We start from the raw sequence: 16,154 nt of genomic DNA on the forward strand, positions 1-16,154 counted from the left end.
AACATGAAAATCTGTTTTTTGTTACTCAAGAATAAGTTTTCTGGAAAGAGCTAAATGTTGAAAAAGCATTGCCACAGCAATATTTGTTAAACTGCAACACAAACATATACTTTCTTCTATTATCGAAGAATATTTGATAGGTCCATATTTCTAAATATATTCCATGCACTTTCAAGATATGAATTAGATTGTGTCTGTTCGTTGTTGGAAGAGAAAACCGAGTAGAAAGAACCGAGAAAGTTTGTTGGTTCTCCTCGTCCAGAACCATATCTTGGTCGTATTGCCTTTACTTTTGCTTTGAATCCTATACCAGATGTGCGCATGTCTGATATGAAAGTGAGGATCATAAGATTACCATCTGAGGTCAATGTTTTGTTTCTTAGTCCTTCGCCGCAATATCTACAAAAAAACAAAATTGTTTCAAATAGACAATTGTGACCTATCTTTATACTTAAATTTAAGTTAATTTGAATTGTCAAAAAGTTTATCTGAACGATATTGTAATATATAAAACTTAGTTAAAGATAAAATCACACTCAATGTAAATGATTGAGAAGACACACATTTAAAATGAATTGTTTTGAAATGAAACTGTTTAAAAAAAGGTTTTATCTATTTTAATGTGTGTATGTATCCCCCACGTTATTTAATAACAAGAATATATGATACATAAAAATATGATACAAACGTTGTTAGTAAACATAGAATTTACACCTATAATCAATTTGACTTACTTCTTTCCTGTATCTAATGCACTGTATGAGTTTTGTACCAGAACATAGTCGTCTTGACAACCACTTGTTACATCCAATCCAAAAACCTCAAATGTTACTTCTATTCGCCTGTCTCGTCTTGTCTATAAAAAAATATCAGTCATTAAATTTCTGGAAGATTTAAATTCATATAGCAGAACTATATGTTTCAAGCAGATACCGAACTATATGTTTCAAGCAGATAGCGAATTTATAGAAAAAAAATATTGTGGCAAAATTATTTCAATTGCTTATGACATGTTTGATATTCAGGGAGTTCACCCACTCGCTAGCAAAGCTCGAACTTTTAAACATTGAACATTTATAGTTTTCTGCGAGGCGAGTAAAATTCTTACTTGAAGGTAATTATAATTCAAAATCACAATCTCCATATGCAAGTTGTATCGTGATTATTAAATGATAACTGTAAGAGAACAGGAAACAATCCAAAAATGCGCTCTGGTTTTCAATAATATTCCAGAAAAAAATGTTAGGTACAAGCAAATAACAGTCTCCGGGACAAGTTTGCAATTCCGCTGAGTGCAAAAGTTGTCACCTTAATTTTTAGAGTTAAGTCAAAACAAAGTTGATAACTTGGTTGGTATTGGTTCCCTGATATTTGTCCTAAAAAAAATTGGCTCTGGCACCACTGTTGAAAAAGTTATGCCCCTTTTTTCAACAATTTCCTCAGAGGAAAAGTACTTTTCCTCAAGGGAAATCAAATTTCCCTGAAGGAAAAAGATTTTTCCTCAAGGGAAATTGTTTTTTCCTCAAGGGAAAAAGATTTCCCTTAGGGAATTTGCTGCATAATTATTTCCTTTGAGGAAATTCTATTTCCTTAAAGGAAATTCTTTTTCCTTAGAGGAAATTCTTTTTCCTTAGAGGAAATTCTTTTTCCTTTGAGGAAATTTGCAGCTTCAAATTTTCCTTTGAGGAAATACTTTTTCCTGTGAGGAAATTTGTAGCTTCACATTTTCCTTTGAGGAAATACTTTTTCCTGTGAGGAAATTTTTGACAAACACTTTTCCTTGGAGGAAAATTCAAGACAACAAATTTCCTCTGAGGAAATCATTGTTCTTCAAATTTCCTCTAAGGAAATTTCTGAACATCAAATTTCCCTTTAGGAAATGTTTTTCCTTATTTTTACTTGTTTAACATTTCTTCACTACACCATGTATACAAACAGTATGAATATAATTATTAAAAGACTGTAGAATTGATGCAAATGATATTTAAAAATTTAATAATAAATGTTTGACTCAAAATTTTAATGACATTGAAAATAATACAGTCTGACTGTTTAGATCTAGGTATTGTTTATACTTTTTATATAAATTTAACTTTGATTTATAATTTTTTTGGAGCAAATGCTTCTGTTTTCTTTGTAATTGTTTCAATGCGATACAATAATAAGCAACCAATTTGAATGTCATTATATCATTTGTGGTGTTCTAAAATAAATATTTATATATTTGCAGATTAAATAATAAAATAAACACTTTTCGTGTTATTTTAAATTAGAATTTCTTCTGTTTCAGCTTGTGTACAGTTATTCAATCCACTATGTAAGAATTCAGTGAATACATTATTCCATTCACTAAACAATTCCCTTCAATTCTAAGAGAAATCATTTTTGCAAATTGTTCTTCAATGATCTTCTTCTGTATATTTGATATGAGGGAGCGATGTAAATGAGTGGTGTTCCTTTTTTCAACAACAAAATAGTATTTGTTCTGCATTCTCCTTTCTTTTGATTAAGATATGTTGTTGCTTTTATGCAATAGTGTTTTCGGGTATCTATGATAGAACTCCATTTTGTTTTATATGGTCATTATCACATGTTGAAATTTCCTATTTCTTTTTTGCAGGAAAGCACACATTCCATTTCAAATTAATCCAATTATGCACTATGTAAATAAATTTCAACTTTAAGTTTCCTCTTCAGTAATGACCTATTGATCATGAAAACCGAGATGTCTGATCACCTATAAATACACAAAAAAAGCAAATAAAATGTTATAAATGGAGAGAGAAACAGCAATAAATGTTTTTCATGTGTATCTTTCCTTATTAAAATACATTAAGTAAACTTGAACTCGAGAAAAATAAATAACTGCGATGTAGACTAGAAAGTATAAAATGCAAGATAAAGTATTCACGAAAAATTAGTTGATTTACAGTAGTCAAGTCCATGTTTGCAGGAAATTTACATCATTGGTTGTCTGGTGGAGAGTTGTCTTATTGGTAATCATACCACATCTTATTTTTATATAACCTTGCCATATTCCTATTGTGCCTGTCCAAAGTTCAGATCCTGTAGCTTTTATCAGTTTAGTCTGACACTAAAATTTAGTGGTTGTTGTTGTTGTTGTTTCATACCGGTCATATTTATTTTTTGTAATTTATTTTGTTATAAACTAGGCAATTAGCATGATTAGTTTTACAGTTTGAATTGTTTCAATGTTTCATCTTTAGGTCTTTTATACTTTGACTATAGTATAGGGTATTGATTTTCTCATTATTGAAGGTCGTAACAGGCCTACAATTTCTTTCTCAAAGCCGTGATAGTTTTCATATTTAATATACCACATCTTTGAATTTTTATAGTAATCATGATACTAGTAATCATCTTTCAAGTTCAATAACTTTTTAAAATTAAAAGGTGCCTTACCATTTAGGTTTAGTTGGCTTCTGCAAATTTTACATTGCCTATCATTTCTGCTGTATATTATTTCTCTGTACCTTCTATAGTTCTTGTCCTATACATAAAAGAGTAAAAGTTGAATGACATCTTGCATCAATATTTTTTCTGTTTAATGTACATTTATTTGTATATTAATGTGTGTTTAATAAAAATCTAAACCATGAGTGCTTGATAAGCTTCTTGCCCTTATAGCTGGTCTGTAAGCTTAAATGAATTTTATTGATCGACTAAAAAACTATGAGCACTGCGCAAATAAGACCCCCGCCCTCCAAAAAAAACCAAACATGCACAAACAGTGGTATTCATTGACATAAAACATGTATATAATTTGGCTCAATTTATAGATCTCTCAAGTGACTATAAGTTTAAGGCTGCCATTTTTTTAACAAATACATTTCTAAAACCTTTCAAAGATTTTGAAAATGGACAAATTTTAAATAACTTTGCAACAACTAAAGTTCCTTAACTCTGCATCTTATAAAAAAATATACATGATAAATAGGGAATGATACTCCAGCTTGCATATTATTCAAAGTTTTAAAGGAACATAACTGAAGAACGGTAAAAGTTTTACTACAAAAAATTGAAATTGATCTGATTAAAATTGTGATAAAAAGTATTGTTTTAAAGTTTAATTAAATTTGGTTGAGGGAAACTTAAGTTAGAAGGCTGAAACAATTTTTTCCATTTTTAAAGAACATAACTATAGAATTTAGTAAAAGAGACACTACCAAAATTCAAACTTAATCTGTATTTTGTGGTTATAAGCATTGTGTATTGATTTCATAACATTTGGTTGAGACAAACTAAAGTTTAGAAAACAGGAAACCAAAAATTCAGCATATTTTCCCCATTTCTAAAGGGGCATAACTCTGATACTCTAGTACAGTAACACTGACATCACCAAAATTCAAACTTGATCTGAGTATTGTGATAACAAGCTTTTGTAAAAGTTTAATTGAATTTGTTTGAGGCAAACTAAAGTAATGTAAGAGAACAAAAAACAACTTTGGGATAGACGGACAAACGATCAAGTGTTAAACATTATGCCCCCTCCACTTTGGGTCATAATAATAAAAAGGGTGTTTATGTCAAGATATAAAAACAATTCACCAAAGTTTCATAAAAATTTGTGAAAGCATTCTTGAGACTATCCTAATCCCAAGTCATGATAGTACAATGACATAAATCAGATTTTTTTTTTTAAATTAAAAGGTAAATTATCATGTTTATGTTATACAAAAATAATTCACCAAGTTTCATTAAAATTGCTCAAAGCATTATTAATAGTATACGTACTAGAAAAACCCCCCTTTTATGAATAAAATCCCTAACTTTAAATTAAAAATTTAAAATCCCTAAAAATTAAAAAGGACCTTAATTATCATGATTATATGTGACTTGTTATTTAACATAACAAAAAAACCAAAGGCAATGAAAGAGAAACTGACAATGCCAAGGCAAAACATAAGATGCAGAAAAGAAAAACAAAACAAAACAAAACACTAAGCAACACCAAAAAACTAGTGTTTTTATGCTCTCTCTTTTTGTGCTCAGTCAGTCAGTGAGAGTTGGCAGATCCTGACCTACTATATCTATGCTTAAAAACATAAAAATCATATAGTTCTAAACATATTTTGTAAATTTATACTTTATTAACAAGTGAAACTGCGAGCTACTGCTCACTGATGATACCCCCGCCGCAAGTGGATAATATAAATAGTGTAAAAATATGCAAGTGTTCGGTAAACAGGAAGTTGTCGAGTGATGAATCTGAAAACGCATCACACGGTATAGCTGACTTATATAAATCCTAAAACCAAATTTAAGAAATCCTTGTATTGTAGTTCCTGAGAAAAATGTGACGAAAATTTTCAACTTGGCTCAGTATCATGTGTAAAATCATACAAGTGTTCGGTTAACAGGAAGTTGACAAGTGATCAATCTCAAAACGCATCAAACGGTATAAATGACTTAGATAAACCCTGAAACCAAATTTCAGAAATCCTTGTATTGTAGTTCCTGCGAAAAATGCGAAGAAAAATATTCATGGGATGGACTGACTGACTGACGGACGGACCAATGGACGGACGGACGGACTGACAGACAGAGGTAAAACAGTATACCCCCCTTTTTTGAAAGCGGGGGTATAAAAGTTGTCATAAATAGCATAGACACCTTTGAGTTTTGAGAACCACATGTGTTAATTGTGCGAGTATAATCATTGATAATCATGCACAAGATTGACTTTTTAAAAAAAAGCCTATATATTGAAATTTTCTGAAAATATTGCATGCATTTATTAATATGACCAATTTCAAGAAATGCACAAAGATGCGAGATGATTTATATAATTGTAATTTCAGGAATTTACAGTAAAGGCTTTTATCCCCACTGCATTTTGCACTTTTTCTTATTCAGGAGCCAGAAGTTATGGCCTTTGTGACCTTTGTATGATTTTTATTTTAGTTTCTTTTTCTTTGTATTGAAAAGTTTAGTATGACGTCCATTATCACTCAACTAGTATACATTTTTGTTTAATGGCAAGCTAAAGCATGCCTCACAGGCACAGATCCAGGGGGCTGAGGGTTGGACATGTTGGAACCCCCCCTTTCTTTACTGGACCATCAATGCATTTGAATGGGGACATGTAGTTTAACACCCCCCCCCCCCCCCCCCCCCCCCCCCCCCCCAAATTTGTCCTGGGTTAGGAACCCCTTTATATGACTCAGGATCCACCCAAGTCTCATGTTTTGGGATTTTCTCGATGCAATGAAGACCCATTGGTGACCTATGGCTGTTATCTGCTCTTTGGTCATGTTGTTATCTAGTCCAAATAATTATGACGTCTTGAAAGGCTATTATAATTTTTTTTCTTTGACGCCTTACTTCGACGTGATGTAAGGCGTCAAAGAAAAAAATTATAATAGCCTTTCAAGACGTCATAATTATTTGGACTAGTTGTTATCTCTTTGATACATTCCCCATTTCCATTTCAATTTTCTTTTCAGTTCTATTATAAATATTAGAAACGAGTTTGGCGCGTTTACAAAAATATAATTGTCTGTGCTGACATGGGAGTATGTGTGCATACCAATATTTAAATTTTCTAGGCCTTCTTTTTGAATATTTTGTGCATTTCTAGGTAAAATACTGTCAGACCACGAGTGCTGTTGTTTTACAAAAACGGTCAAGTAATGTAGGGGAAAGAAACGAACTAAAAAGAACCAAAATAAGCCACAACTAATGGGGGTCTCATTGGGGGTTCTGTTCACGGATCCCGCTTAGTTACTTTTTATTTTTTTAGATTCCCGCATGATGCCATTACGCTTACACTATATAAGTGAATAATTCTAATATTTTTGTAATTTCCCATGTCCCGCTAAACTTCATTTCGCTTTTTCACGGCACAACAAAAAATACGCCTCGACAATCCCGAGTCCCGCTCAGACCCCCTTATACATACATAATGAATAGTTTACTATGTCAGTAGTCGGGTCAAATACACATGTATATACTTTTAGACGACCTTAGATTCATTTCACAGCGAAAATACTCATTAATATTGAACATTTTAGATCACTTCACATTTAGATTTTATAACTTTTAAAATGAAGACCTGGCATATAGATTGAAGATCATGTAATCGAAAGATGATAATTTCTCAATGAGCAACTGTAACCAGGTACTGCATTTTTTTTGCATGCGTCAAGAAACAGTTAAAAGTTAAACTTCTCATCTGGACTTTTTAATTAGTCTGTATACCGGACCTCTTCTCTATTTTGGGATTGAAAAAAAATCTAAAGTTAAAAATGCGGTTTTGAGCCTATTTCTTCTTCTTAATTTGGTAACACGTTAAGCCATTAGTGACACTAATATGGTATATTACCAATAATAAGGCCATATATTTCGGTGTGTAGAAATACTGCAAAAGACTTCTTAGTGCACTAAGAAGAAAGTTTTTGCATTAAGGACACTAAAACGATGTTTTAAGATCACAGCGAGCATGAATATAAGAGGGTATGATTAAAAACCTCATATCTATAAAGTTAGGTATCAATAGATTTTGTAATTTTGAGGTTAAATGACTTTTTAATAAACGCGTGCCACTCGCCACGTGACCAACGGTTTATTGCAGATTCCCGAATCATCATGTTCAATCAACCTAATCCAATAAACAATTGTCTTTAAAATTTGATCGTTACTTATTGATTAATCAATGGTTGTTAACCTAACGGTTTAGCGTGGTATAATTTCAAGTTTATGAAAGAAAAATAAAAAATAAATTTTGTGTTTTAAAACTTTGCCTTTGTTATATATATTTAGTTTTTAAGGAAATTGCTAAGCAAGCTTTTTTTTAATTAACAAACTCTATTATTAATATACAAATTGAGAAACAAAGGCTTTTGATATTTTATTTCCTTACTAACAACACAAGAGTTTACATACTATCATTATTCCTTGAAAGACATTTGAGAGTATGTGGTGTCCATGGGGTTCTTCAAAATCCGATTACAGAAGTAATATAGAAAAACTCCAAGAGGTAAAATTATTTGACGTTTTAAAAAGAGAATTATAGAATAAATCATAACTGTCTTCTATGAACGATAACTTTAAACTGGTGTCAATGCTTTTTTTTTAACAATTCAACTTTATTTCAACAATTGAAGACGAATACCATTTTCTTTTATAATGTAATAAGCACTATGGGCAAGCGCGGATCCAGAGCTTGAAGTGGGGGTTTGGAGGGAGGGGTTATGTGAGAAATGTTTAGAACACTAGAGAAGTTTTCTTGTTATACCAAACCATATGTTTTTCAATAAATGGCACACTTTTTGTTCATCCGGCATATGGTTACTCTAAATAAACTTTTAAGTGTATATATATATATATAATTCTATAAGTTTAATTATTTAATCGAAATATTGATAAATGGCATAGTTCCTGACATTAGAAAAATGAATGAAGTATTGGCAACCAAATATCAATCCTCACTTTTCCTTGAAGTGTTCACAATTATTTGTCTTTATAAAATTAAAAGGATGAACAAATCCCAAACTGAAAAGAGTTGAAAATACGGTATTACTTTAGAAGTAAAAAATATAGCAGACAGAATAAATACGACAGAAACAAACAAATGAAAAAAATAGAGAACAATTTGAAATACCATATACTAGTACAAGTTTAATCAGTATACTAGCAGATTATTCATGGTTCAAGGTTGAGCGAACATGAATTTCTACCGATTATACTAAAGGTGACAATCAACTTTTTGAGGTACGTGTCGAGAAAACATTATAGGAAAGATATAATTTAAAATTATGAAAGGAGTAGGTCCGGTTAGGACCGATTTTGGCCTCAAATTTCAGGCTCATCTGACGAAAAATTTTGACCACTTTTGAAACACTTAAGTGTCTATTTTATTTGATTTATTAGTGTATGTGGAAGATTTTCACTGATTTTGTCATTAAAAACGATCCGATTCAAGCTCAAATATGAAAAATCCAGCAAATATGCCGGAAAATGTCACTTTTCAGATGGTTTTTGCCATTTAGCATGACTTTATGGTGCCAGTACCCGATATATGTGCCATGCATGTATTGTCAAAAAAAGCCCATATTTATGAAGCTGAAGCATTTTACTGTCCAAAAAATAACTAAAAGTTTACTTTTAACAATTTTGTTAAGCTGCTATATTTTGGGGCCTAAAAGGTGTCTTACCGGACCTTCTCCTTTTACAAAGTCTATTTCTATATGCCATATCCTTTGTGACAGTTGTATCATTCCATCAGGTCCTTAGTGCACATTTTTGTTCTTAGTGCACGAAGGAGGTCCTTTGCGGTGTTTCTACGGACCCCATATATTTGAAGCTGTTCAAAATTCTGTACATTATAGGTACGTGTATCAGATCGGACAATTATTGTCATATATATAAAAAGAATTACTGTATAAGTTATCTAGTATGAAATATGTCCACTGGACCGACTGTGCAAGGGCTATATATATTATATCATGTATATAACCAGTCAATATTAAAAAAAAGATGTTGTATGATTGCCAATGAGACAACTATCCACAACAGACCAAAATGACACAAACATCAACAACTATAGGTCACACAAGGTCGTTAAAAACTTCCATTTATTGTTGTCCACTGAAAATAAGCTCATAAAAACACGAATCCCCGTTTACTCAATTTCACCTTTATTTGTTAATATTTCTTTATCTTTTTCTTTTGATTTTATCATATCTTTTTTTGTGAAATATTTTGTGTGGTCGGCGAACATGAAATTGCCTCCGATGCTACAAAGAAAATTTGTTTAATGTCATCTGTTGCAATATATGCTAAGTACTACACGTGGACAGGATGTTCCCCAGAAAATAAGTTATACACACCCCGATATAACCCCGAGGGCACACGCTACTGTCATATGGAAAATTACTGGGTCACCTGTAAGATGGTAATCAGCCATGCAACTAATTAGGTTACTGACCATGTCACTTCAATTTAAAAAGTTTATTGTTAGATATCAAAATGATTAATTCATTTTTAATCAAAAATTTAAGAACTAAAAGATTTATCATTATAATGAAGTGAAATAATTCAACCAAACTCGTATACAGATTATATACATATTTTTTTAATCTATGCCGGAAAGAATTGAAAAACTGTATTTATAATTTTTAATTTGTTTTATAGACATCTGTGTAGGTCTCATGAAATGGAACTCACGCATGCCTAATTAAGATTTTTAAATTTATTGAAAAATATAACAAAAATTTAGGTTTGATATTAAATTAAAGTTTATACCTTTCCGCGCTGTAATTTATTTGATATGACATTAATCAAGCAAATTGTTTGAGGGATTTATGGGTTTGTCCATACAACGTATAAAAAAAGAAGTGTATGTTATTATAGTATTTCACATGCCTTGTTTTCGCCTTAAAGCTCCTTATTCAGAGTGTTTCAGACAAGATGATGAAAATAACGTGCAAGATACTTTTTTCGATTATCGCGATCGTGAAGAGACAATTTTAATTCCCATTCCTCCATGCACTCTACCCCTGTTGAATTGTATATTTATAATTCCTCGTGCTTTTAATTAGCCCTCCCCCTTTCGTGGTTACCGTTATGCCAACAAATACCCGAGGCTTGATTTACCTGTAAAAATCATGGGCGGATCTAGTCATGATAAAGGGGGTTCCAACTACATGTCTCCATTAAATAAGGGGTGTCATTGCCGCTGGGTTTCTGTTACCTCACCCTTTTCATATAATTTAGATTTCAAAAGTGTATACCTTATTCATATATTGTGTAGGTTAAAACGTTATCTTTTCACATATTGTTAGCGTTTTGATTGGTGTTCAATGCAACAGTGCACTACCTATGTGTCAAAAGAGAGTTTTTACCGACCTGTTCACATATATTTAAGGTTCTTATATTAAAACTTTTCCTGATGCACAGGTAACCTATTCCAACGGAACGTCCTATCACCTTGTATATAGATATAGGAAGATGTGGTGTGAGTGCCAATGAGACAACTCTCCATCCAAATAACAATTTAAAAATTAAACCATTATAGGTTAAAGTACGGCCTTCAACACGGAGCCTTGGCTCACACCGAACAACAAGCTATAAAGGGCCCCAAAATTACTAGTGTAAAACCATTCAAACGGGAAAACCAACGGTCTAATCTATATAAACAAAACGAGAAACGAGAAACACGTATATATAACATAAACAAACGACAACTACTGTACATCAGATTCCTGACTTAGGACAGGTGCAAACATTTGCAGCGGGATTAAACGTTTTAATGGATCCAAACCTTCTCCCTTTTTCTGTAGGAACTTGAGAGGATTCCCGAGATTATCATTTATGCAATGATTGCTCACAAAAAGCTAGGGGAGTCCAATCCCGGATTCCATCCCCTTCGACCCGCCACAGAATACAGATATAATTGATAATTGTTATTTAAAAGTCATATACTATAGCCACTATATAGTACTAGAACCGAACACCTGTTTTGTGTTATATATACATACACCACATCTTCCTATGTCTATATAGCTGATTTACCGTAAATAACTGCGAGAAAATTAATAAAACACAAGTTGATAATTGTCTCTTCTCTGCTAATTTTAAGGTGCATGCAATATTCACTCTGATTTACTTGTGAGACCACCGACACTAATAATAATTACCTACAAAATAATAGGTGCTCCTTCACTGGGAAGGGCATTTCGGATCTGATCAATTTATTGGTTCCATTCCCCCATTCTACACTTCTCCTCAGAAAAAATGCCTTGCAATGCGTCATATTTATCTGGACTACTAACTTACTTCCATATAACTTCGAAAACAGACAATAATCTATTTCATTGGATGAGATTGGGCTCACGGATTTTTTAATGGATTGGTAATTTTTATTTATAGCACAAGTTTACCAAACAAGATTAATCACATTTTCCACCCTACAAATCAAATGGTTGCCTCCTCTCCTGACTGACTTACACTAGCTAAAAACATATAAACATATTCATATGAATATTTGGTATCATATATTTTGTGTGACAACTCTTCACCAATGACCTGAGTGATTAGGGGGGGGGTGTGGTAGGTAGTCCAAATAATTATGACGTCTTGAAAGGCTATTATATATTTTTTCTTTGACGCCTAACATCGACGTAGAAAAAAAATATAATAGCCTTTCAAGACGTCATAATTATTTGGAGGGGGGGGGGGTTCAGATGGGGATGGTTGCCTCAGTCATGTTTCTGTAATCAACAAAAATTTTCACACAAAAAGGGGGGCAGGGATTTCTCCTTAATAAGAAATCTCTATTTTTAGCATAAGCTCATATAAATTTGCCTTTTGAAGAACTGAAATTAATATGAGACGGCTAATGATTTTTCAGATGCTTTACATTAAAATGCACCCATGTGACATACACAATTATATATAACGTTAGATCCAAATTTAAAAAGCTATTTTTTTTCAATATTCAAATAATGTAGGATCAAATCTTGATACTTGTATGTAGTTGAAATTGTTAGCTTTAAACATTAAAAAATTAACACCCAAAATTTAAACATAAGAGTGACCATGTAGTCTTTATTAATGTATGCTATTGTTATGAAACTAGGTCATTGTAGGTAAACTGGCATCTATTCCCTTAAATCTTTGTTCCCAGTCACCCCAAGTTTGATTTAAATTAGTCAAGTATATCTACTCTATTAGCATGATTAGGTCTCTAGTTTGGATAGTTAATAACTTGCAAATTAAAATCAGACTACTCCCAAATTTATATTTCTTTAAATATTATGGATGAAATAGCAAGTAAGACATGTAAGAGATGAAATTAAATTGGATGAAATGTGGCATTTATTTTTGTTAAAGTAGTATGTCTGATGTTGTCAAACTTAATTATAGACCCTTAAGGGGTGGATCCAGTCATTTTAAAAAGGGGTGGGGTGGGATTCTAACCCAGGACAAAAGGGGAAAGGGGGGGGGTCCAATTACATGTCCCCATTCAAATGCATTGATAATCCAAAAAAAGGGGGGTTCCAATCCCTTGAACCCCCCTCTGGATCTGTGCCTGCCCTTTAAAAATAAAATGATCCTTATTTTGAGTTAAAGCTTATAGATTTTTCTATAATGCTTCTCAGGGGCGGATCCAGCCATTTTCAAAGGGGGGTCCCAACCATGAGTTAAGAGGGGTTCCAACTATATCTCCCATTCAAATGCATTGGTCGGTAAAAGAAAAGGATTCCAACCCTTGAATCTATGGTCAGGTTGTTGTCTCTTTGACACATTCCCTTTTTCCATTCTCAATTTTATCATGTAGTCGTCGTTGTCCCAGGACATTTAGTTTCCGCTTAATTACTTTAGTACAAGTTAATAGAAATCTGTGAAATTCAAACACAAGGTTTGTGACCAGAGTTTTTGTTCAGAGTTTAGGAATAACATGAATTAGGGGCCAAAAGGGGCCAATATTAAACTTTGTTTGATTTTATATAAAATTGAATTATTGGAGTTCTTTCATATGGCAAATCTAACTGTGTATTAAGATTCCTAGTTTTTTTGGTCCTGTTTAAATTGGTCTACCTTAATAATGACCTTAAGGTCCAAAGGGTCCAAAATTAAACTTATTTTGATTTTAACAATATTTAAATTCTTGGTGTTCTGATTAATATGCTGAATCTGAATATTTACTTAGATTTTTTTATTATGGGCCCAAATTTCAAGTTGGTCCAAATCGGGGTCCAAATTTTACTTTGTTTGATTTCAACAAAAATTGATTATATGGGGCTCTTTGATATGCTGAATCTAACCATTCGTTAAGATTTTTTATATTTTGTCCCATTATCAAATTGGTCCACATTGAGTTCTAAAGGGTCCAAAATTTAACTTTATTTGATTTCATCAAAAAATGAATTATTGGGTTTCTTTGATCATGTTGATATGCTGCACCTAACGAGATTTTGAATATTGGACCATTTTGGAGGTTAATTGTCAATTTAATTTTTTTTTAAGTACTTGGACCACATTCATTCTGTGTCAGAAACTTATGCTGCATCAACTATTGAATCACAATAAAAATTTAAAATTCAGAGTTGTATCGAGCTTGAATGTTGTGTCCATACTTGCCCAAACTGTTCTGGGTTCAACCTGTACGTTTGTATCAAGCTGAGCCATGCATAGCATTTTTATTGGTTATTTATATATTAATTTGAAATTTTGACGAGTGAGACACATACTGATTATACTGTTAACAATATTTCAGAGTTTAACGTAGTCAAGCGAAACAAATTATAGAAGAATAGTTGAATCATGTCTTTTTTGTCAAATGAAAAATTAGTACGAACACAAAGAAAAAGTATGGGAATGTTTGTTTTTAAACTATTGACCAGGGTGAAAGTCTGCGAAAGTCATGACTGGCAAAAAGTTTGTGAAATGAAAAAGCACAAATATTCCATTCTTTTTAAATATAACTGCATATAAAGAAAAACACAAACTGATGTTTAATAATAGTTTTTACCCTTTTTATGTTTTATAGGACAAGAAATATAGAAAAATAATGAAAAATATAAACAGTTTCAATAGAAATGAGCGCAAAACAAGATAAACAGAATGCAACAAGGCCTAAATGGTAAGACCACTTCTATATACTGTAAATTCAGATTTTTCAGGGAATGGACAACTTATTGTGATTACAAAAAAAAACTGCATAAAGATATATATCATAACATGATATATATATATATATGTTTCTGTTATCAAAATATGATTTCTTATTTTTGCGATACTCACCCAGTCACATTATTCGCATTACTAAAAAGTTTGGATAATTTCTGAATTACAGTAATAAAAGAAATTGCCTTTGAATGATGAATCATATAAAAATAAGAAAATGTGGTATGGTAAATGAGTGACTTATCCACCAGAGTTCAATGAAGCGGATGCAAGAAATTAAAGGTCAATCATGGGCCTGCCTTCAATAATGAGAAAACACTTCCTTTATAGGTCATTCATTAAAGATCCCAACATATAAAGATTTAAACAATCCAATTTATTTCAACATGTTCTGTTCAAAAGCAATAACAATTAATAAAAAAAAATCATGCCTAATATAAAATATTGTTTGTTTCTCCAATCTCGACCGACCCTGCAAAAATGGTCCTACTCATAAAATTTTATTGTCAAAACTAAGCCAAATATTATTATATTCATTTCTGATTTTTCGGGCTTACCAGATCATCAGATAATATTCAGGCTTTTGGGAAAATTAAATTATTTACCTACCTACCTACCCACACCTGGCTTGTCAGAATAGGGATTAGGGAAACAAACAATATATTAATTTAGGCCTCATGTCTGTGAGCACTCAACCTGACCATAATATAGGACAGTGGTTCAAATATTAACACAACATATGAACATTCTATAACAACTATTGCAAGTGGCTCAACTTTAAATATCCCTGCAAGGCACTAAACAAAGAATATTAAATCTTTTACTCAAAGCACTGAAATAAGAGAACTCATAAGCATGACAAGTAAGAATATCAAATGAAAGTTTCTCAAAATGTTCATTAAAACGTGATAAAATAAGCTTATTTATATTGCTGTTTTTTTCTCAATTTATAACATTTTTTTTTTATTTTGTGTATTTATAGGTCAGATATCATGGTTTTTATGATCATCAACAGGTCCTGCAGGTCTATACTGAAGAGGAATTTTAATTGTTAATACTTTTCTACATAATGTGCTAATTGGATTACTAATGTGAAATGAACTCAACTGTGTGTTTTTCTGGAAAAAGAAATAGAAAAAAATCCTACAAAATTGCTATAAACAAAATGGAGTACTATCAAAGAACACAATTGTGTAAAATGTAACAACCTACATTCATATTCATGTCATGTTTGTTGTCGAAATAAACACCTGCTTTATCCATTCATGTACATGGCTCCATCATATCAAATATACAAAGAAGATGTTTGAAGAACATGTTGCAAAAAATTTATTCAACAAATTGAAGGAAGATGTCTTGTGGATTGAATTATTTATGCACTGAACTGTTATGTAGGGGGTTGAATACACAGCAGCTGTAACAGAAGACAAGTTAATTTGACATGAAAAGTGTTTATTTTATTTAATATTCAAATATGAGCACAATATTAATAACATCACAAA

General features: G+C 31.8%; 1 protein-coding gene and 1 long non-coding RNA gene across 2 annotated transcripts in view; both read right to left on the reverse strand.

The window, feature by feature from the left end:
* Positions 1 to 16,154, reverse strand: part of LOC134684801 (protein SpAN-like) — a 37,921-nt gene continuing 21,767 nt past the window's right edge. Inside the window, exons 12-13 of the mRNA XM_063544112.1 lie at positions 735 to 856; positions 1 to 399 (exon numbers count right to left, since the gene is read on the reverse strand). Of these exons, the coding sequence (XP_063400182.1) occupies positions 120 to 399; positions 735 to 856 (402 nt within the window). The 3' untranslated portion in view covers positions 1 to 119. The remainder of the gene's footprint in view (positions 400 to 734; positions 857 to 16,154) is intronic.
* Positions 2,497 to 6,735, reverse strand: LOC134683173 (uncharacterized). Its single transcript, XR_010100971.1, has 3 exons — positions 6,551 to 6,735; positions 3,424 to 3,511; positions 2,497 to 2,737 (listed from the first exon to the last, which is right to left on the reverse strand). It is a non-coding gene; the product is annotated as an uncharacterized LOC134683173 (long non-coding RNA).

This window comes from Mytilus trossulus, chromosome 9, assembly GCF_036588685.1.
Source record: "Mytilus trossulus isolate FHL-02 chromosome 9, PNRI_Mtr1.1.1.hap1, whole genome shotgun sequence".
NCBI lineage: Eukaryota > Metazoa > Mollusca > Bivalvia > Mytilida > Mytilidae > Mytilus > Mytilus trossulus.